Raw genomic sequence first — 23682 nt, 5'->3', positions numbered from 1 at the left:
TTGAAAATAAAGACACAAATTTCTCTCCATAGAGGCGAGGCCGGAAAAAGCAGCAGTGGATTCAGTTGCCAAAAGAAAGTCAAAATCCGTAATATGGAAGTATTTCGGCTATAAAAAGAAGAAGAAGATACAGACCAAAAAAAATCCTCTGCCGACAGTTGCCGTTGTTGCCGCAACATGAGGTAATACAACAGCATAACGCCTTATGATAAGAGGTCCAAACAGCACCGACAAATCACGGATGGAATAACTTTTCACCTGGCGAAATAGCCTACATGCTACCATTCCACACCGTACGTAAAGAGGGGTTAAAAAAAAAAAAGTTCCACACGCTCGACAGGCGGTATGAAATGCCATGAGACAGACAATACTGCAAACATGGTGAAGGCAGCTGCTTTAAACGAGTGAAGCAGGCTGCTAATGCTGCTACTACTACTACTACTACTACTACTAATAATAATAATAATAATAATAATAATAATAATAATTAATAATGATAATAATAGTTAAAATGTCTCATTTATGGTTCAAACAAATCTCATTACATTTAAGATCAGACTTATCACCTAAAAAGTGACTATTATAATGCTTTTTACAATAATATAATTTGAAATAAGACAAATATTCGTGGTAAGATAATATGTAGTTTTTGCATTGTAATAAAACATTATATGAGAAAATGACTTTTTCTTTTTCCCTATTGATTACTCGTGCCATGGAGACTTGAGTACATCCATCCATCCATCCATCCATTTTCTTGACCTCTTATTCCTCACAAGGGTCGTGGGGGGTGCTGGCGCCTATCTCAGCTGGCTCTGGGCAGTAGGCGGGGGACACCCTGGACTGGTTGCCAGCCAATCGCAGGGCACAGAGAGACGAACAACCATCCACACTTACAAGCACGACTTGAGTACAGTGCAAATTTTATTTTTTTTGTACTTGCCACATTCCTAAAGACAAAAACTTGATTTGAAAAAATTACCCCCATTCATTACAACGGAGACCAAATGCAATGCGTGTTTAACATTGTAAAGCGATTCTATTAATAAAACACCAGGCATTTCTGCTTCACTTCTTTGGGAAACACTAAAGGCCTTCATTCGAGTTGAGATAATTTCTGACGTTCACTATGAAAATAAATTAAGAAATGAAAAGTTGTTCAATCTTCGACAACAAATTTCACAACTTAATAGTATGTATGCAGTCTCTGCTTCCCCAAATGTATACAAAGAGCGCCTATTACTACAATCCGAATTCGATGTGCTTATGAACAATCGCACTGCGGAACTCTTGTTGCAGTCGGGGGCACAGTTTTTTGAATACGGTGATAAAGCTAGAAAGTTATTGCCGCACCAAATTCGTCAAATGTCTGCTTCAAGACAAATTTCCCAGGTTCTGACAGATACCGGTGTGACAACGGATCCATCTCAGATTAACTTTACCTTCGAGAAATGTTATAGGTCTCTGTACTCGTCTGAATTTAAAACCGGTGGATGCTGACCTCGATTTTTTCGCTAATTTGGATGTACCTATTTTTGATCAGGAGACTGCCGCTAACCTGGGAAACCCTATTTCCCTGTCGGAACTTAATACAGCCATGCAGTCTCTTCAGGGAGGCAAGTGCCCTGGCCCAGATGGGTACCCCTCAGAATATTATAAATCATTTAGGGAAAACCTTGCACCGTTACTCTTAGACATGTATAATGAGGCTTTTGCTCTCAGAATTTCGCCCCAGACTCTTAATCAGGCCACTATTTCCCTTCTCTTGAAAAGGGACAAGGACCCGCTTTCTTGCTCCTCTTATCGTCCTATCAGCCTTTTAAATGTAGATTTTAAGATATTATCTAAAGTGCTAGCTCTTCGTCTTGAGCCTGTTCTGCCCACTGCAATTCATTCAGATCAGACTGGGTTTGTTCGAAATAGACATTCGTTCTCTAATATTAGGCGTCTCTTTAATATTATTTACAATAAGTCTTACGATAGCACTCAAGAAGCCTAAATTTCTCTCGATGCTGAAAAGGCTTTTGACCGGGTAGAATGGTCATATCTGTTTTATACAGTTAAAACATTTGGTTTTGGCGACACTTACTTGTCTTGGATTAAATTGCTCTATTCTAATCCACAGGTCTCCGTTAGGACTAACGATATGAGATCAGGGTACTTTAGCCTCTTTCGGTCAACAAGACAGGGATGTCCACTGAGCCCTCTTTTATTTGCACTGGCGATTGAGCCGCTCGCCATTGCGCTTCGCACAAGTCCAACTATTGCAGGCATACAGCGCTATGGTCTGGAAGCGAAGGTGTCACTTTACACCAATGATTTACTTTTATTTGCCTCAGATTTGAAACTTCTATCCCTGCTATCTTGCAGTTGCTTTCAAATTTTGGCCGGTTGTCAGGTTATAAGCTGAATTTGGGTAAAAGCGATTTGTTTCCTATTAATGTAGCTGCTAACGCTCTTTCTTTGTCTAGCTTTCCTTTTAAAGTAGCTGGCCATAGTTTTACATATCTTGGGATCAAAGTTACACATGATCTGGAGGATTTAAAGGTAAACATCTCTCCCTTGTTTTTGAAAATTAAAGAGGATTTTAAGCGTTGGTCCCTACTTAAGCTGTCTTTAGTGGCTTGCATTAACTGTGTGAAGATGAATGTTCTTCCCCGATTTCTGTATCTTTTTCAATATCTTCCAATTTTCTTGACCCATTCCTTCTTCAGCCGCTTAGACTCTCTTATTTCAGACTTTCTTTGGGAGGGAAAGGTTCCTAGATTATCAAGACAACATTTACAAAGACGTAAATCGGGCCTTACCTAATTTTAGATATTACTATTGGGCATCTAATATTAGAGTTTTCATGTCTTGGCTCCAAAGTGGCATTTCCCCCCCTCCTGTTTGGCTAGCTATGGAGGCAAACTCGGCAAATCCTGTCTCTTTTTTTTTTTTTTTTTTTTTTTTTTTTTTTTTTTCTAGAAGAGCTCAGAATTGTTCATTCGGTAGTCTTACCGATTCAACGTCTTGTCATCATTGCTCTTTTTTTTTTTTTTTTTTTTTTGTGTGTATGTGTGCGTGCGTTTGCGTGCGTTTGCGTGCGTGCGTGTGCGTGCGTTTGCGTGCGTGCAAATACGTATAAATTTATACTCATTCATTCACCTAAAACCTTATAAATATCCCATTACCCTTCGCCTTAACCAGGTACTTCAGAATCTTGCCAGAGTCGTGAGATTTAAATGGTCAGGAGACCAGAGAAAAGGTCAGAAAAAAAAAGAAATAAAGAGAAAAGAAAGGTAAATCAAAGTGACATCCAGCACCGACCAAACACTTCCTGCCTTCCCCATGATTACAAAATCAAAGTCTTACGCCAACCCCGGAAGCCTCTAAATTCCAGCAAATTTAGCGAGATCTCAAGAGCCCAGAGGAAAAACTAAAGAGAGGAAGGAGGGAAGGATCGATAAGGCAGAGTGAGATCAATAGAAGCCAGTACATCCAATCCATCAAAGTGAAGTCCAGCACCAACAAGACCCCTCCTGCGTGGTTACGAAACCGGAGTCTTATGCCAACCCCAGAAACCTCATACTTCTAATAAATTAAGATCTCAAGTGACCAGAGGAAAAACTAAAGAGAGGAAGGAGGGAAGGATAGATAAAGCAAAGTGAGAACCACAGACACCAGCACCAACTGATTCAAGGGGCTGTGGGAGGGAGAGGGTACTTCTGTTGAGTTTCAGTAGATGCTGGTGCGACGGATCTGGCATGCATAAGGACCACCACCAAAGAAAGAAGCCGTCAACCGCGGTCCAGCAAAGCGAGCACCCCCCCCCGGAATCCCCAGGCCGCGGCAGCACCAAGGCCACCCCCAAGCCACCCGAGCGGACACAGGTCGGCGAGCCGACCCAGACACCCGGAACACCCCCGCCCCAGCCCCGGCCCACACCCCCGAGCCCAAGGCCGCAGAACGCAAATCCTGTCTCACTCATGGCTCTGTTATATTCACCAATCCAATCTTCACTAGCTGTTTACACAAAGAATAAAGTAATTAAAACTTCACTAAAAATCTGGTCCCAATTTCGCCGCTACTTTGGTCTACAAACTTTGTCTCCATATGCTCCTATTGCGGTAAATCATATGTTTCCCCACTGCAAATTTAAGCTATCTAACCTAGACTTAAACACTTATATAAAGCCATAAAGTCTTATTGCTCTTGTTATGAGAATTATTTACTATACAAGAGCAGAATTTCTAAGATTATTAATCTTATTTTAAGATTATTTGTCTTTTATTTCTTACTTAGTTTGTAAATCCTAAAATTAGTTAATTTTCACGCATAATAAGCTAAGATGCTCTAAGAGTTTATGTTCACTAAAAAAAAAAAAAAAAAAAAAAAAAAAAAAAAAAAAAAAAAAAAAAATCAGATATCTAACCGAGACTTAAATGCTTATATCAAGCCATAGTCTTCTTTGTCTTGTTTTGAGAATTATATACTTTGCAAGAGCAGAATTTCCAAGATTATTAATCTTGTTTTAAGATTATTTGTCTCATTTCTCACTTAGTTTGTAAATCTTAAAATTGGTTAATTTTTATGCACAATAAGATAAAACAACCCTACAACATACTGTTGCATTTTATTGATTTCCTGGTCATACTTACTGAGCTCATTGTCCCTCTTTCCAGTGAATAATCTAACAGCTTTGTGGTCTAGTGGTAGGTTGTGGGTTCGATCCCATGCTGAGTCAAACCAAATGCAATTAAAAATGTTTAAGTGTTTATGGCTTATTTTAAGATTTAATTGCTTGTTTTGTTTCTTGGAATAAGTGCATACAGTTTATTTTAAAATTTAATTTCCTTGATTTGTTGCTTAGAATAAGTGTTTTAAGCTCATTTTAAGATTAATATAGAGCTACACATTTTTCTTATTTCAAGAAATCTAAGTAAGTACAATTATCTTACTGCACTTGCAGATAATTTCACTTGTTTCTAGTAAATGTACACTAAGAACAAGTGTATTTTATCTCATATTAAGCAGATGTGTTTTTGCAGTGCCCCCTCTCTCATAGACAAAGCTTTTGTGGTTTGGGTAAACCTTGGTATTCAGACTTTTAAGGACTTATTTATTGACAATGTTTTTGCCTCCTTTGAACAACTTTCAGCCATGTTTGGTCTTCCATCACAACATTTTTTCAGGTATCTTCAGGTTTGCAGTTGTGTTCACAGTAACTTTCCTACTTTTCCTCAGTTGCCCAAAGATTCTGTAATCGATAGTTTGTTTTTGCCCATTACCAGATTGAAAGGTTCTATTTCAATCCTGTATAACCATATAGTATTTGATCCGCTCAGGCTCTTTAAACTCGATTAAGAACCTCTGGGAGGAAAATATAGGAGAAGTTATTCCTGATGAGCTTTGGTCACATATTTTAACACGGGTTCACAAGTCATCCATATGTGCAAGACATTCGTTTATCCAATGTAAGATTGTGCATTGTGTTTATTTCACCAAAGCTCGTCTCTCTAAAATCTATAGTACAATTTCAACTGCCTGTGACAGGTGCCAACAATCACCTGCAAATCTTGTACATATGTTTTGGTTGTGCCCTCAGCTCAATAGTTTTTGGACTGAAGTGTTTGTCATAATATCAAAGGTGGTTGGTAGAAGGATTTTCCCTAATCCCCTAAGTGCTCTATTTGGGGTTTTTTCAGGTCCAATTCCTCTATCTTCTTCCCAGAAAAAAATCATTTCTTTTATTACTATTATAGCAAGGAGGTTGATTTTACTTAAATGGAAATTACCCCGACCACCTGTTTTTATTCACTGGCTTAGGGATGTCCTTTATTTTTTAAAACTTGAGAAAATTAGGATGGTACTTCGGGGCTCCTCTGATAAATTTACAAAAACTTGGCAACCGCTACAACAACTGGCTAGACAAATAGACTTTCCTTCTGTGCAAGACTAGATTATTTTATTTACTTCCCCGCCCCTTTTCTTCTGGAGGTCCTTTTCTGTGTGTAATTTTATTTATATATGTGTATATTGTGTTATTTTTCTTACTATACACATTTGACTGTGTGGGTACAAAATTGATTTCTGTTTGAAAAGGCTTTATGTTGATATTTTAATGTGATTGGAGGCTGTTTTGTGTTGTTTTATAGAGAGTTGTACAGTTTTTCTTTTATTTTATGTTCTTATAGATATGTATGGCTGTGCAATTTCTGCTAAAAACCAAATAAAAAAAGTTTGGGGAACCCCCCCCCCAAAAAAAAAACCCATTGTAAAGCGATTCGGGCACCAGAGCGCTATATAAAAAGAAGTCCATTTATATGAATACAATGCTGTCATGGTAAGTTAAACAAATTCTTCCCAAACTGCTATTCAAGTCATCTGGTGAAAATTCGTCCATTTTTAATATCGCAATATATATCGCAGACCCCCAAAAAATCGTAATGTCAGTTTTTTCCAATATCGTGCAGCCCTATATCATTTTAAAGCAGGGGTGTCAAACTCATATTAGCTCAGGGGCCATATGGAGGAAAATATATTACCAAGTGGGCCGGATCGGTAAAATAATGGTACAGTATATAACTTTTGCCGTCAATTATACACAGATTTTCGCTATTTGTGGGCTAACCCTAAATTACAGAACTAAACTGTAATCATACCGTTTAAAAAAAAATAACATGAATGCAAATGTAACGTGGCAACACTTTCACCATTTTCACTCAAGCAACCCCCTATGCTCCCGCTCTTTTCCTGTATTTTGACTGATTTTTGCAAGGCTGACAGAATATTGTGTTCTATTGTTATAAAAACATGGAACCTACCAACAGAAAGATTAGTCTCTCCTTTCATTCGAAAAAAAAAGTATGTTTCTATCTGTTTCCGTTTTGCAGCAATTAGCATTAGAATATAGCTAGGTTTTATCATGATTCACAAATCTGTTTAAAACTGTGAGGGAAACAGTTTATTGCAACATGGCTGTGGTTGATCTCTTATACTCTGCTGCCACCTGCTGGCCGTTTTTGTAATAACTACCATTGCTTCAACTTTTCTCTTAAGTTCTGAAGCTGCATCAAAGCCTTCTGTATGCTCTATCATTAAAAAAAACAAAACGAAAAAAAAAGGCTTTGGAACACTGTTAATATTTAAAATAGAACGTATTTATACGTTTTCGGGAGCAAAATAGTTAATGATGTTATAAGGATGTTAATCCTTGTCATATCTATTGTGTTACCAGTAAATAATTTGTGTCGTATTTAACATGTGTATGTCGGTCTATGATTTAAAAATAAAAAAAATAAACAAATCGTAACTAACTTTAAGTTGTGTGTAAAATAATGACATCCCGGACGACTCCCCGTACAAGTTGCCTTGCTCATCTGAGGACTGCTTGTGAAATTATAAATTTATATGTTTTGATTGTGGCCAGCTGATTAATTGGTCTGACATTACAAATTCTTTTTTACTTTTCAAAATCATCTCGCGGGCCGAGTAAAACCCCTTTGCGGGTCTGATCCGGCCCGCGGGCCGTATGTTTGATGCCGCTGTTTTAAAGGCAATTAAGTGCAGAATTTGAATATATCAATTTCTCAATGTTGATTTTTTTGGCATGAGGACCCTTTTGTCGGAGCTGGTCACATATAGTGCTGATATAATGCAACTCCTATTAAAGACACACGTGGCAACACAATTTCTAAAAGGTTATAAGGTAAATTATACTATAGAATAACTCCAACATTACATTATTACGGTTTATTAGTATCAGGGACAGTACATATTAATAATCATTTCACTAAATCTGCCAGAATTAGCAAAAGGCTATTTTTTATCTGCAGTGCAGAGGCAGATCGTAAATGTCACCCTAAAAATAAGAATAGCCTCTGACACAAATCTAGGGAAATTGCATATTTTATGAAGTAAAAAAGGGGGTCCGTACTGGACTTACTGGTTCCTGGTCTGGCATCAGACACATCTACCAGAGGACCGGTGGCCTGGGAGAGAGACTGGTAGTGGACAGTGTGGGTGACTGTGGATGACTTCTGTTTCTGTGTTTCTCCAAAGTCGTTATCAGTTAGTAACACGGTGGACCTGTCATCTGCATTGCAGTAACAAAGGCAAACTCAGAAATGCAGTCATCGTTCACGGAATCGATTATCCTGAAATGTGTTTGAGCAGTGGTATGTTTATGATGTGCTTACCAACAGTCTCCATAGTGTCTCTCTCCTCAATTAGAAGCTGAGCTCTGGGGATGTCAATGTGCATTCGGAGAGTTTGCTGTTGTTTGTTGACTGGTTCTGCTGGACGTGTGTTTTTACTGGGAAGCATAAGTAATTCCTTTATAACAAGCCCTTCATTAAGCATAAATATACTAAGGAAAAACTCTTACCTCATTAACATCTCAGCCAAACTTTTTGCATCTAGAAAACAAAATGAGGATACAATATTTAATGTTCTGCGTGAAGATGAGAAAAGCGTCACACAAGACGCATCTCACCTCGCAGTCTCTTTAACCTCTGTTCACGCCTTCTCCTCCTCAGTACCAGCAGGCCAATGAAGATTACAACAATTGCCACCAACACACAGGAAATGGTCACCATCATCTTGAAACCTTCGCCACCTCCAGAGGTCTCCTCACTCAGATTGGGGGCCTTCATCAGTGGGGCAATGGTGCCTGCCAAGGAGTCATTGTTTTATGACATTGCTACACAGAAATCTCACTGGATGAAATAGAATAAAATAGGGCTGGGAAAAAAAGTCGACCAAGTCGACTAGGCCGACTTTAAAAATAGGTCAACTGGAAAAATTTAAGTCGATGCTCCGCCGTTTGCGCCGCCACGGTTCATGTTTCACACGGGCCTTTTATGCCGACACGCAGTGTGTGTTGCGAACTACCGTACATTGAGGAGGACAGAGTTAAAAAATGACTCCTGGCACTCCCCTAACAAAAGACAAAGAATGTCCAGAGTTTGGGACCATTTCAAGAAGATTGAGAGGACAAATAGTTATTTGCAAATTGTGCAAAACAACAATAGCGTACCATAGCTGTACATCATCAATGATGCAGCATTTTAGGGGAAACATGCATATGCAGTGCTTGAAGAAACCAGAGCAAGGTAAGTTTAGTTATTATTATTATTATTATTATTAGTGTGATAATATTGCTATTTAGAACGCAATGCACTGCACTGTATGGTGACTGGAAGTTACATTGAAGGAAGTTGACGAACACTGTGTGTGTGCGTGTGTGTGGGTCTGCGTGTGTGGGGGTGCGTGCATGTGCGCAGTCTAGACTGTAAATGGAAGACTATTATTGCACAGGAAATATAAGGAACAATGGGTATTTATATCCAAATTATCCACTCAATTCAACACACGTTGAACATTTGCAGCCTCAAAACTAAAATAAATAAATAAATAATAATAATAAAAAGTCAATTAGTCATTAAAAATATGAGAGGGAAGGTCGACTTTAAAAAAAAAAAAAAGTCCCCTCCAAAAACTCCCCTCCAATTTTAATGCACTTCACATCCAGGGGGAGGGGTGAGTTGGGGTTGGGAGCCATCAGGGGGGATAGACTGCAGTGCCTGGCAGCGCTGTGGTCCCCCATCTGTGTCCCTGCCCCACCACTTTTTCCCTCTATTTCCTTTTTTAATGCACCACACACATACACATTAATTTTTTTTGGGATGCGGGTGGATCGGAGTAGGGGAATTGTTTTTCCCTCTGCTCCATCTCACATGCTCCCAATTTTAATGCACCACACGCACACACTTGTATATACATTGGGTGGGGCCACATTCACGGTGTAATGCTGCGTTCTCACCAAAAGCGAGGGACGGCGATTCGGCGGTGCGTTTGCATTGTAGTCAATGGAGTTCGCGTGCAACGGAACGAAAGCGCGTGGGGCAGCGCGGAGGACGCGGTGCGCAGCAGCGAAAATCCGCACATTCGCATATTCGTCGAAGTTCAAAAAATTGAACATTTTTCGCGTTTCGCCTCGCGGTAGCCAATCGGCTTCGAGTACGGGCCACGTCACACACAGCGTCCTCTCTATTGTCACCCCGAGCGCAACAACACGACCAGCCGTGACAGAATGATGATCAAGAAAGTGCTGGTAAGTCTGTTTACTTGCTTTTGAACTCTACCGAGTTAGCAGCAGTTTATTATTATTATTATTATTATTATTTTCTTTTCTAAGAGCTCAGAATTGTTCATTCGGTAGTCTTACCGATTCAACGTCTTATCATCATTGCTCTTTTTGTTTTGTTTGTTTGTTTTTTTTTTGTGTATGTGTGCGTGCGTTTGCGTGCATGCGTTTGCGTGCGTGCGTTTGCGTGCGTGTGTGCGCGTGCGTGCAAATACGTATAAATTTATACTCATTAATTCACCTAAAACCTTATAAAAATCCCATTACCCTTCACCTTAACCAGGTACTTCAGAGTCTCGCCAGAGTCGTGAGGTTCAAATGGTCAGGAGACCAGAGAAAATGTCAGAAAAAATAAAGAGAAAAGAAAGATCAAAGTGAAATCCAGCACCGACCAAACACTTCCTGCCTTCCCCATGGTTACGAAATCAAAGTCTTACGCCAACCCCGGAAGCCTCTAAATTCTAACAATTTATCGAGATCTCAAGAGACCAGAGGAAAAACTAAAGAGGGGAAGGATCGATGAGGCAGAGTGAGATCCATAGAAGCCAGTACATCCAATCTATCAAAGTGAAATCCAGCACCAACCAAACCCCTCCTGCGTGGTTACAAAACCAGAGTCTTATGCCAACCCCAGAAACCTCAAACTTCCAATAAATTGAGATCTCAAGTGACCAGAGAAAAAACTAAAGAGAGGAAGGAGGGAAGGATAGATAAAGCAAAGTGAGATCCACAGACACCAGCACCCACTGATTCAAGGGGCTGTCGGAGGGAGAGGCGAATTCTGTTTGAGTTTCAGTAGATGCTGGTGCGATGAATCTGGCATGCATAAGGACCGCCACCAAAGAAAGAAGCCGTCAACCGCGGCCCAGCAATGCGAGCACCCCCCCCCCCCCCCCCCCCCCCCAACCCCAGGCCGCGGCAGCACCAAGCCACCCGAGTGGACACCGGTCGGCCCAGACGCCCGGAACACCCCAGCCCCACACCCCCAAGCCCAAGGCCGCAGAACGAGGCCCGGCGGGTCCCCACAGCGCCCCACCGCTCCCCAGCCCCCACGACCCCCCGCACCCCACCCAAACCCGCCACGACCCAGGCCCCAAAACCCTCGAACACACCCCGACCCCCAACACCCAACCCCCCACCCACCCATACCTCCACACCCCACCCCCCAAACAAGCCGCCACCCCACCCAACCACCGTCAACCCCCCCACGAACCCCGCCCCCCGCGAGACCCCCCACCCACCCCCGGAAACCGGCACCGGGCAGCAGCGCAGAGAGGGAAGACGTGCCTACCCCACCTCCAGCCGTGTGAAAGGAACAGCGGCGGGAGGGGGGCGGCAGAGGAGGAAGCACAGGGGGAGTGGCGGAACACCAGAACACCGAGCCCGGTGGGAAGAGGCCCCGGTCGTCACGCCACCGTACTAGTGACACCTAACCCTGTTACTGAGTCCGCCAGCTCGCCGACTGGCGAGCTCTACCCTTACACCGTGAATGTGGCCCCACCCAGTGTATATACAAGTGTGTGCGTGTGGTGAATTAAAATTGGGAGCAGGTGAGTCGGAGCAGAGGGAAAAAATTTCCCCTACTCCGATACACCCGCATCCCAAAAAAAATGAATATGTATATGTGTGGTGCATTAAAAAAGGAAATGGAGGGACAAAGTGGTGGGGCAGGGACACAGATGGGGGGACCACAGCACTGCCAGGCACTGCAGTCTATCCCCCCTGATGGCTCCCCGTCCCAACTCACCCCTCCCCTTGGACATGAATTGCATTAAAATTGGAGGGGAGTTGAAGGGTGAAGACGGTGTTTCCACCCTTGCCCTTCAACTCTTCAAAGCAGTGTTTATTATTAACGCCAAAGCTATTTTTAGCTCAAATGCCGGTCGCCCGATTGTCAGTAAAAAAGTGAAAGTGCTTATCACGTACCTCAAAAAAGGAGAAAATAGTGCCACGGCTGTTTAGTCCCAGGAAAGACGTGAAAGTAGTTGGCGGTGCTCACTTTTTGTTGACTCGCTAAAGTACTCCACTTCCTTGTTCACCAAGGGACACGCCTCTGGTGAGCACGAAAGCGCGAATGAGCAGCAACTGTTCCAAAAACACGCGGTGAGACGCTCGCGAATGAAGCGTTCCAGTTCGCCTTTTCGGATTTGGTGAGAACGTAGCATTAGGGTAGAGCTCGCCAGTCAGCCCTAACAGGGTTAGGTGTCACTAGTACGCTGGCACGACGACCGGGTCCTCTTCCCACCGGGCTCGGTGTTCTGGTGTACCGCCCCTCCCCCGGTGCTTCCTCCTCTGCTTCCCCCCTCCCGGCGCTGTGCCGTCCTTCCACACGGCTGGAGGTGGGGTGGGCACGTCTTCCCTCTCTTGCGCTGCTGCCTGGTGCCGGTTTCCGAGGGCGGGGGGGTCACGGGATGCGGGGTCCGGGGGGGGGGCTGGCTGGGTTGGGGGTTGGTGGTTGGGGGGCTGGCTTGTTTGTTTTGGGGGGGGTGTTGGGGGTCGGGGGGTGTCCGGGGGTTTGAGGGCCAGGGGGTGGCGGGGGCTGGGTCGTGGTAGGTGGCGGGTTTGGGTGGGTCGGGGGGTATTGGGGACCGGTGGGGCCCTGTGGGGGCCCGCTGGGCCTCGTTCTGCGGCGTTGGCTCGGGGGTGTGGGCCGGGGCGGGGGTGTTCCGGGTGTCTGGGTTGGCTCGCCGACCGGTATCTGCCCGGGTGGCGTGGGGGTGGTGCTCGCTTTGCTGGGCCGCAGTTAACGGCTCCTTTCTTTGGTGGCGGTCCTTATGCATGCCAGATCCATCACACCAGCATCTACTGAAATTCAAACAGAATTCGCCTCTCCCTCCCACTGCTCGTTGAATCAGTGGGTGCTGGTGTCTGTGGATCTCACCTTGCTTTATCTATCCTTCCCTCCTTCCTCTCTTTAGTTTTTCCTCTGGTCACTTGAGATCTCCTTAATTTGTTGGAATTTAGAGGTTTCTGGGGTTGGCGTAAGACTCTGGTTTTGGTTGGTGCTGGATTTCGCTTTGATGGACTGGATGTACTTGTTTCTGTGGATCTCACTCTGCCTCATCTTGAGATCTCTTTAATTTGTTGGAATTCAGAGGCTCCTGGGGTTGGCGTAAGACTTTGATTTTGTAACCATGGGGAAGGCAGGAAGTGTTTGGTTGGTGCTGGATTTCACTTTGATTTATCTTTCTTTTCTTTTTATCTTTTCTGACCTTTTCTCTGGTCTACTGACCGTTTGAACCTCACGACTCTGGCGAGACGCTGAAGTATCTGTTTAAGGTAAAGGGTAATGAGATTTTTATTAGGTTTTAGGTGAATTAATGAGTATAAATTTATACGTATAAGCACGCACGCGCACGCACACACTTACGTGCACACGCGCACATACGCGCACACACACATACACGTAAAAAAAAAAAATAATAAAAAGAGCAATGATGATAAGACGGTTGAATAGGTAAGACTACCGCATGAACAATTCTGAGCTCTCTCTTAGAAAAAAAAAAAGTCGTTAGTGACAGCTCTAGAATAAAAATAATCTAGAATGCATATAAAATGGAATCTGTGCAGCTCAGACAAATGCTCAGTATTAGAATATATTAATGAATTTAATTAATTGATCAAATTTCATTGAACAAATATGAGAATTTAAGTAGGTCAGTGGAAAACAAATATTCACATTTTTGGGCATTAACCTCAAATTTCCAGATTTTTCATCAATTTGAATCCTTCCATTTTGCTCAGTTCATTCCTATTGCAAATTGTTTTTCAAAATTGCGAAACAAAAACCCAAAAATAAATTTAGGTTTGCCTGTATTTCACATTTCATGACAAATTAATATCGTTCCAACTTTAAACCCTTGAGCTTATTCCTCTTGCAAGTTTCCCCCCTCTAAATTTCAAAATAAAAGGCCAAAATTGAGATAAAACATAAATAACCAACTTATCCAACTTTAACACTTAATTTCCCATTATGTTCCCCCCACACCCCCCCCCCCCCCACCCCCCTTTCATGTACCGGACTGGGGCCATTTGGCCCTGCACATTTGTATTAATTTAATCGTTCATGTGTTAGCATCCATCATTCGCGAATGCAGACCAAGGAGAGTGTGGTTGACCCTTCCCTCTTTGAATACCAGATGAGGTCATTTGTCCCTGCACTTTTGAACGAGTTGTTGTCCGATCAGTTAGCCACCTATCATATGTAAATGCAGCCACAAAGGACCTCCAAACATTGGAGATGAGGAGCAAACCTGTCAGTCCCAGTTCGGGGGAGGTGATGCACTGTTGTTTTCAATGTACCACAAGAACAATCTGGGACATCTGGGTCCATTTGGCCTGCCTAATTTGCACCTTTATTCAGGGGATGATCCTGAGGATCTGATAAGGGTGTGAATGGACATGTTGCAAATGCTTTTTTTTTTTTTTATACAGATTCAGTCCTACATTTTCTACAAGCCACACATACATACATTTTATGTTATAGCAAATGTTTGCATACAAAGGACACACAAACAGTAAGGAGAATGTCTTATTTTCAACAAACAAGTTAGCAGGAATTAATGACAAGCATCAAATTTTCCAGACACTAAAATTGTATATTTCTTGCAGTTTGACTGCGAGAATACAACTGGTTCATTCTAGTTACTCAACCAAATTTTCAACTTTGCCTGTTCTCAACAAGAAACAAAGGGACATCTGGGTCCATTTGGCCTCAGATTCAGTTGAATAGATTCAGTTGAATATTGGTGGTCCATTTGGCCTCAGATTCAGTTGAATATTTTCAGTTGAATATTGGTGGTCCATTTGGCCTCAGATTCAGTTGAATATTGGTGTGTGGGACAAATGGGGCACATTCCAGCATAATGGCTGTGTAGTGGCTGCATTTACATATGATAGGTGGCTAAGTGATCGGACAACAACTCGTTCAAAAGTGCAGGGACAAATGGCCTCATCTGGTATTCAAAGAGGGAAGGGCCAACCGCACCCTCCTTGGTATGCATTCGCAAATGATAGGTGGATGCTAATACGTGAACGATTAAATCAATACAAATGTGCAGGGCCAAAAGGCCCCTCTCTGGGTTTGTTAGGTAATGAGATCATTTGGCCCCTGCTTGGGGGGAAAGGTGTTAAATGGTTCAGCTCATTCACATATTATTTTAATTTTTTTTCAAAATTTGAAAATAAAAGCCAAACATTCAAATTTGGAGGTGTTTACCTCTTATTTCCATTTTTTCATGGATTCAAAACCTTCCAACTTGAAATTGTTCAGCTCATATCTACTCATATTATTTTTCAAAATTTCAAAATAAAAGCCCAAATTTAAAATCTTGTGGGGTTTCCCTCTAATTTTCACATTTCTTGGCTGATTCAAACTGTTCCAAGGGTTGTTCATTCCTGAGTGACATTGGTTGGGTTCCGCTTCCGGTTCAAGACGCTACACTACGCGGTGTTTTGCTCGAGAGACAAACTTTTTTTTCTTTCCCCTAAATCTCCACCGCTACCCACATTTTCACTTTTGAGACTACTTTTAACTTACGTAAACTGACACTCGTTGATTTTTACCATCTGTGACTGTACCGCTGCTCGGACATCGGTGAGGGGCCTTCAAGCTGCTCGGCTTGTGAACTGCCTCCACTCCGACTGACTACACTATACGCGAGTATGGCTTCATGCAACAAAAGTACTGCTTCGTGCACCAACTGTATCCTTCCCACAGAGAGGCTGTCCCTGCTAGAGGGACATGTCTGCCAACTAGAACAGATTACCGTAATTGCCAGACTATAAGCCACGACTTTTTTCTCATGCTTTCAACCCTGCGGCTTATACAATGATAATGCTAATATATGAATTTTTCATCCTGAACCGTAACAAGCATTTGTAGTCATAAAATTAATTAAATTAACACTGGAAGTGAGAGAATATTTGATCTTTTTCTCTTTCTGTGTGGGAGGATTTCCTATCAACAAATTGATTTATTTTCACATTGATATCTTTGGGGATTTATTTTGTACTGGGAATGAGGCCATCGGCGGAAGGATACATGAAAAGAAGGGCGGAACTTCTTTTTATTCATTTGCTTTTGTAACAATCTGCCGCAGATATTGACGCTCTACCATAATTTCCCCACTGGCGGGGATCATGGAAGAATTTTTTTTTTATGAAGATTTATTTAACATCCAACGATATACATACATCAATTCAAAACAATCAACCATCTCTGTTTTTTTTTCTTCCAATAACTGTGGAAAGGGCAAAAAAAAAAAAAAAAAAAAAGAGAAAACATGAAAAAAAAAAAAAAAAAAAAAGCCGAGAATGGTATACCACGTTGCCGCAAACACAGTCAGACTTTCCTGTACCATAACACCATCAGGTTGACAAAGAAAAGGGCACATCACCCGAGAGGAGATAATAATGGCAAAACATCAAGAAATTTTCCCCAGATTTTATCAAAGATCACAGGCTTTCTTTTCACACTATATAAAATCTTTTCAGGTGTATAATAGGAAGAGAGTTCATTCAGCCAGTGACTCTGTGAAGGTGACTTTTCAGATTTCCAATTTCCAAGTATTATCTTTTTTTCCAGCAGTGCTGGCAAGCAACAACAGGTATTTTTTATGAAAGGTGACATTAAGCAAATTAACGTCACCCAACAACCAAATTCTAGGATCATCAGGCATGTCAAAATCAATGAGCTTTGATACTGTAGACACAATATAAAACCAGTAATCTCTCAAACATGAACATTCCCATAACAACATGTGTAACAGGTTACCTTCTATCACCTTACACCTCTGACACATCGCTGAAATATTCCTATTAATCTTATGGAGCCTCAAAGGGGTAAAATACGTCCTATGGAAAATATTAAGTTGCATTAACCTGTGTTTTGTGGAAATTAAAACTGTCTGAGATTGACTCAACAAATTTTGCCATTCCGTGTCCTCATAAACGCATCCTAAATCTGTCTCCCACTTGCGTTTAGACAACAGCTTATTATAAATAGGCAGATTACTATTCAGTATATTATATACAGAGGAAGTTAATCCTTTGGTAGAGGTGACTGTCATGCTAAACAGATAATCTTCCAAAAGTGATTGATTTGGAATAGAGGGATACAGTGTTGAGTTCTTCCGAACACAATCCCTAATTTGAAAATATTTAAAAAGTTCGTGAGTTTGCAGTTTGAATTTGTCCGAAAGTTGTTGAAAATCAGAGAAAACATTACTGCAGTACAGGTCTTCCACAGTCTTGATGCCATTAGTCATCCATTTCTTTAGTGTGCCATCCACAATGGGTGGAGGAATGTTAGGGTTAAGCCACAAAGGGGTCTTTCTCATTAAGGAGGTGTCTATACCAAGTAGTTTATGTGCCTCCAGCCATGCCTCAAACGTACACAATATGATAGGGTTCTTAGTAATAGAGAAGAGGTTTTTCCTCGAGCCCAAAAACGGCACAGTGCTCAAGGGAGTACGACCCAATGCCACCTGCTCAATATCCAGCCATCTTGAATCGCTATCCCCAGGTGCAGCCACAACCACAAAGGACGGAACTGTGAAGCCAAATAATAATGTCTAAAGTTCGGTAAGTTGAGGCCTCCCCTGACATAAGGGGCTTGAAGAGTACTCATCCTAACACGAGGAGTTTTATTGCACCATAAAAAAGAGCTGATTACCCTGTTGAGCTTGCTGAAAAACCCCTTAGGTACAGTCAGTGGATTGCAATGGAATAAATACATAAATTTAGGCAACATATTCCTCTTGACAACATTCACTCTGCCTATTAAAGACAAAGGCAAGTCCATCCACCGCCATGTAGTGATCCCTGTGTAATTGGGCCCTATCTGTTCTTATATTCACTCCTAAGTATTTAAACCCATTTGGACAAAGTTTCAGTGGATGTACAAGTGATCTAACATCAATGTCATGTATGTTTAAAGGAAGAACTTCACTCTTACTCATATTTATCTTGTAACCGGAAGCGTCACGATACTCTTGTAAGCACTGGAGGAGTGGAGGGACTGAACTGGCCAAGTCAGTCACATAAATCAAAACATCGTCACAGTATAGAGAAATTTTATGCTCTGCTGTGCCAAATTTAACTCCTGCGATTTTATTATTATCCCTAATAGCAAGACCCAATGGCTCTATAGCAATTGAAAATAAGAAAGGTGAGACACAACAACCTTGCCTAACGCCTCTAGAAATTAAGAAAGTGTCTGACAGAAGACCATTAGTCAGTATTTGAGCCTTTGGAGCATTAAAAAGTGTTTTGATGTATCGTATAATCTTACTACCAAAGTTCATTTTTTTCAAGAGTCTGAAATAGAAATGTAGGTTCCATCCTATCGAAAGCTTTTTCAGCATCCATTGATAATATCAAAGTAGGATCCAACAATCTTTGACTTTCCTCTATCACATGAATCAACCTGCGAACATTGTCAGAGCTCTGCCTTTTCTTAATAAATCCTGTCTGGTCAGGATGGATTATTTTAGGGAAGACAAGTTCCAATCTGTTAGCTTTCAGTTTAGAGATAATTTTATAATCTCCATTTAATAAATTTAGAGGGCGGTAAGAGCCACACTTTTGCCTGTCTTTGTCAGGTTTAGGCAGCAACGTTATAGTTGCTAATTCAAGAGTAGGTGGTAAAGCTTGACACTCTAAGGCTTCCTTAATTATATTTGTCAATGGTGACAGCAATTTATCTGAAAAAGTCTTATAAAACTCAACTGGGAAGCCATCAGGACCAGGGGCCTTCATGCTTTGCAGAGCTTTCAATGATAAGAGCACCTCCCCCTCTGTTATATCCATCTCCAGCCCTTCTCTATCCTAAATACAAATTTGAGGGAGAGGGATAGTCTCCAGAAACTGATTCACAGCATCTTTATTGTTATGATCAGACTTATAAAATTTTTCATAAAAGTGTTTAAATTCTTCATTAATCTCTTCTGTACCAGTCAGTACGTCGCCTTCATCGGTGACAATAGTGGGGATGACTCTGTCGGAATTTTCCCTCTTAATTTGCCAAGCAAGAAGTTTACCCGTCTTATTGCCATATTTGTAATAATGATATTTGGTCCTAGCTAGAGCAGCCTCAGCCTTGTTGGTACACAAGTTGTTATATTGAATCCGTTTTGATGACAAAGTATTAAAAGTATTTATACTACCAGTCTGAGAGTGCTGCAGTTCCAATAGTTTAATCTCATCACCCAATTTTAGTAATTTTTCCCATTTTTTCCTTATATTGTATGCACTGTATGACATAATACTGCCCCTCATAAATGCCTAAATAGTCGCATGACAAGCTGAATTCAAATTAGTCTCAAGATAATCATCGATCTGTGCATTCATATAGGACACAAATTCTGGATCGTTTAACATAAAAGTCTTAAATCTCCATCTCAATGAGAGAGGTTGAGCAAACTCCATTTTCCATGTCAATTTAAGTGGATTATGATCAGAGAGTGCAGCAGGTAAATAACAAAACATAGTATGGTGGAAAGCATATTTTGCGGAGTCAAAAACATATCAATCCGACTATAACTAGCATGGACATTTCAGTAGAAGGAAAATTCCTTTACGTTAGGATTAAGGGCACGCCAAGTGTCACAAAGGCCCAACTCATTCATGCCCTGGTTCAATACAAGGGCTGCTTTAGATGGTGTAAGTGTTTTTGGATGTGACCGGTCTATCTTCGGCGATAACACCAAGTTAAAGTCACCACCAACCAAATAGTGACCCTCTATCGTAGCAAGCTTTAAAAATTGATTATTGAAAAAAAAAAAACAGGATCGTCATTATTAGGACCATAAATATTTACCAGCGTAACCCTGTTAGTATTTAAAACACAATCTATGAGCAAAACCTCCCTTGCTTATCTTTTTCAACAGAGTTCAATTCAAACGTAATATTTTTATTAACAAGCACAGCAACACCCCTCACACTTGATGTATAGGAAGAGAAAAATACATGGCCAATCCAGTCCCTCTTAAGTTTTTTTTATGCTCCATATCAGTAAGATGAGTCTCTTGAATAAATGCGACCCCTGTGGATAACTTTTTCAAATAAGTTATTATTTTCTTCCTCTTGACCGGGGACTTAATCCCTCTAACATTCCAATACAAAATTTAATTCTTTAGCCATTTAAAGGAAAAACAAAAACATTATGTTAGAATCAATCCAGTCAAAAACATGAGGAAAGCACCAAAGATACCCATTATGATGTGATGTGACCAGCAGTTGTGTCCCAGATACAGTGTCATAACTTTTTAAGAAAAAAAGAGGCAAAAGTGGCAACGATTCAAAAACCCCAAAAAGCCCAAAAATTAAAAAAACCCAAACATAAAAAACTAACAAAAAAATACAAAATCATCAGATGGGCTACTCTTTCCTAGAGTAGGCTTACCTCAACAGTTATATTATTATATTATCTATAATATAATAACCTCAAAAACCATAAGGAAAAACAGCTCAAACCTAATCAACTCAATATTTGTGTGCATCTTTCTTCTTTGCATGTCAGCTATATAAAACAAAAAAGTGCAGTCCAATATTCTTGCCAGCAAATGAAAAAAAAAACCAACTAAATCAAATTGGTAGCACAACACCAAATAAAAGGTAGGTTATTTGCTTCTCCTCGTCTGTTGAACTTTACGCATACAGCCTAACCTCGTGGTATTAACCTTATGAACCACATAACTACCACAGCACATACGCACGCCAACACACGCACACATATGAGGAGGGGAAAAAAAATAGACAAATTGGATGGCGATTACAAAAAAGAAAGAAACTGGAACAAAGCTGCCAATAGGCAAAAAATGCAATGTATTACCGTTCAAATGCAAAAACTTTAACCACTCTCCCGTTTAAATGGTTACTAGGCTCATGCTCGAAAGTTTAATCGTCGTGATTGTTCAGATAGTCGTCAACTTCGGCCGGGGAGTGGAACCACAGGATAGTCCCATTCTGGTTGACACGTAGTTTAGCAGGATGAAACAAACGGTAATCGGTGATACCTTTCTCCCGCAGTCGTTTTTTCACAGCTTGGAAGGCATCTCGACTTTTCCTCGTCTTGGGGCTGAAGTCAGGATGAATGTAGATTCTCCTCTTCTCCAAAAACACCTCCTTCATCTCCCTGGCTCGCTGGATCACCTTCTCCTTGTGCTTGAAGTTGCGAAACTTCGCTATCAGGGGTCTGTTCTTTTTATCGGCGGGCTTTCCAAGTCTGTGACATCGCTCAACGACGATGGGGGTGTCGAAAGCAACCGGATTTAAAATATCCGGAATGACACGCTCAAGGAACGAAGTGGCGACACGGCCTTCGGCTTTCTCCGATATGTTGTGAATAATGATGTTGTTTCTCCTGCTCCTATCCTCGAGATCAGACATTTTTTCTCTTGCAAGACGCAATTCTTTTTCGGATTTCTCCATCCGTTTGAGCACGTCCGCCATGTTGTCCTCGTTCGCCCACACTCGCCCTCCATTTCTTCAACTTGGTCCGATAAAGTTGTCAGCGAAGTCTCAATCTTTGTCAGCGCAGATTGAATGCTACTTGTTTTAGCTTCAATCTGCTTCGATAAATCCTCTTTGCAGCTAAGGATAGCTTCCAGCACCGACTCCAACGTTAGAGGGCCTTCCTTTTCAGCCGCCATTGTTGTCAAGCATGAAGTGATGTTGACGATGTCTTTCGATGAACAATTCTTCTTGACTCTGAGATTGTAATGAGCCATAAAGAGAAAAATAAAACAATTGAAACTTCCCTCAAGGGTTTGAGGCCAATATAAGCAAAATTTTGTCGTAACTGTGAGGAAAACCACAGGAGCTCACGTCGACATGACCTTCCCCGGTGAAAGCGTCCCAGAACTCCAAGGGCGGAACTTCTGCCATTAAGTTAAAGCGTGCATGTTCAGTGAGCATGTGTCCTCTTTTTGTTTTTTCTTTTTCTTTTGCTTGTTTTAGAGCTTAACGAGCCACTTAAAGTTAATCGATTGACACTAATATGCGAAGAAGACGCTATCAGCTAGCGTGGAGAGGGAGGGAGAGAGGGGGGGGGGGTGACGTTCAATGAGGAGCGAACGAGGAGCACACGTCAACATTGACAATGAGACGGAGCCTGATGTGTTACCCAGTTTGTTTCAGATACAGAAGATGAGGCCTTTGAGGGATTTGTGATTGATCAAAAGCAAAGTGAGTACATTTTTATTGCTCTCTGCCTTTTTAAAAACTAGCGCTAGCATGTGCTAGCGTATGTTTTAGCATACTGCTAATGGCATGCTACCATGTGTAGCGTTGCTGGGAGCTTGGAGGCGCTCCCAGCATGCTTTGTGGCACTGGCGATTGAAAGGGTGTTTAAAATGCAAGTTCTGTGATAATTATTCTGCTAGTTAGTTGTCTAGTTTTTGTGTTGGTTTTGGTAGTGCTTTCTAGTTTGTTGCCCCATTTAATTGATTTAATTTTGCCGTGACACCGTGATTGTACATGACATGGGGAAGAATGACTTGCCTGCATTCTGCGAGTTGAAAGTGGGTAAGCGAGAGCTTCTGCTTACAATAATGAAAGTGGTCACTGGTCCTCACTTACATAATACCGTCTTTCTTTGTAAATATCTCATTTTCAATGTGGGCACATGCGGCTTATAGTCAGGTGCGGCTTTATAGTCCAGCAATTACGGTAATTTGGTAAATGTAGATGGAGCGGACACAACAGTTAGCGTCAGGCCTGGATTAAAGGTGGTTCTGGGCCCCGGGGCCAGGGGTTTGCCAAGCCCCCCCACCCACCCACACACACACACACACACACACAAACACACACACATCTACAAAAGTCTCTTTCTGCTCTTCCTTCGTGCTAAATCATCTACTAACTCATCAGCTGTCGCACAAACTGTGATTCAATTGCAAGAAGGGAGAGGGAGTTCAGACGATTTTGGCTCATCTTCATCCTGAGCTCATTTTTTTTTTATTTGAGCCATTCTGGAGAATGACCGTTCCCCTTCACAGTTTGTAATTGTGCTATGTAAAGACTTGGGAAAATGGACTGCAAATCCACATTTACTATGGTCTTGAGCATTGCATTTGGGCACCTTTGTTCTTCTGGAATGAATGATTTGTACTGAACAAGTTCATCTGCCAAGCTCATGGTCCGATCAGTGAAATATACTGCAGCAAGTGTTTCGGCCCTAGAAGTGGCAACATTATCTCTCTGTGCTGCCACAAAGTCACAAAGTGAAATGAGAAGCTGTGTAGCCGTGTGTATGTTGATGTCATGTTTCCGCAACTGCACGCTTGTGGCTTGGAAAACCGCTGTAGTATTGTATCCCAAAAGTATGCCGTGAAAGCTACCTCTAGGCAGGGTGTCCAGCTTGCCACAGAGTGCCGAGGTCTTGCTTCTAGTTTCAGTTTTCTCCTGTGAATCTTTGGAAATGTTGTTCAATGACTCTCTCAATTGTGCATAATATTTCCACTCCAGCGAGTGCCTGACAAGGACTTCAGTGTGAGTTTCACATCTGTATTTCTGAACACCTTTCCCCACCTGTGTGTTGACTGCATGGT

General features: G+C 41.6%; 1 protein-coding gene across 8 annotated transcripts in view; it reads right to left on the bottom strand.

Moving 5' to 3' along the window:
* dscama (Down syndrome cell adhesion molecule a) overlaps positions 1-23682 on the bottom strand; it is a 703869-nt gene that overhangs the window by 12274 nt on the left and 667913 nt on the right. For 7 of the 8 annotated variants that reach the window (XM_077504132.1, XM_077504134.1, XM_077504137.1 and 4 more), the window contains 4 exons: positions 8477-8653; positions 8369-8399; positions 8181-8296; positions 7919-8077 (listed from right to left, as the gene is read on the bottom strand). In XM_077504132.1, the coding sequence (XP_077360258.1) occupies positions 7919-8077; positions 8181-8296; positions 8369-8399; positions 8477-8653 (483 nt within the window). The remainder of the gene's footprint in view (positions 1-7918; positions 8078-8180; positions 8297-8368; positions 8400-8476; positions 8654-23682) is intronic. The other variant, XM_077504133.1, reaches the window with a different exon arrangement.

The sequence above is a fragment of the Festucalex cinctus genome, chromosome 18 (genome assembly GCF_051991245.1).
Source record: "Festucalex cinctus isolate MCC-2025b chromosome 18, RoL_Fcin_1.0, whole genome shotgun sequence".
NCBI classification, from domain to species: Eukaryota; Metazoa; Chordata; class Actinopteri; order Syngnathiformes; family Syngnathidae; genus Festucalex; species Festucalex cinctus.
Note: the sequence above shows the minus strand (reverse complement) of the source record. Positions and strands in the feature narration are given on the sequence as shown.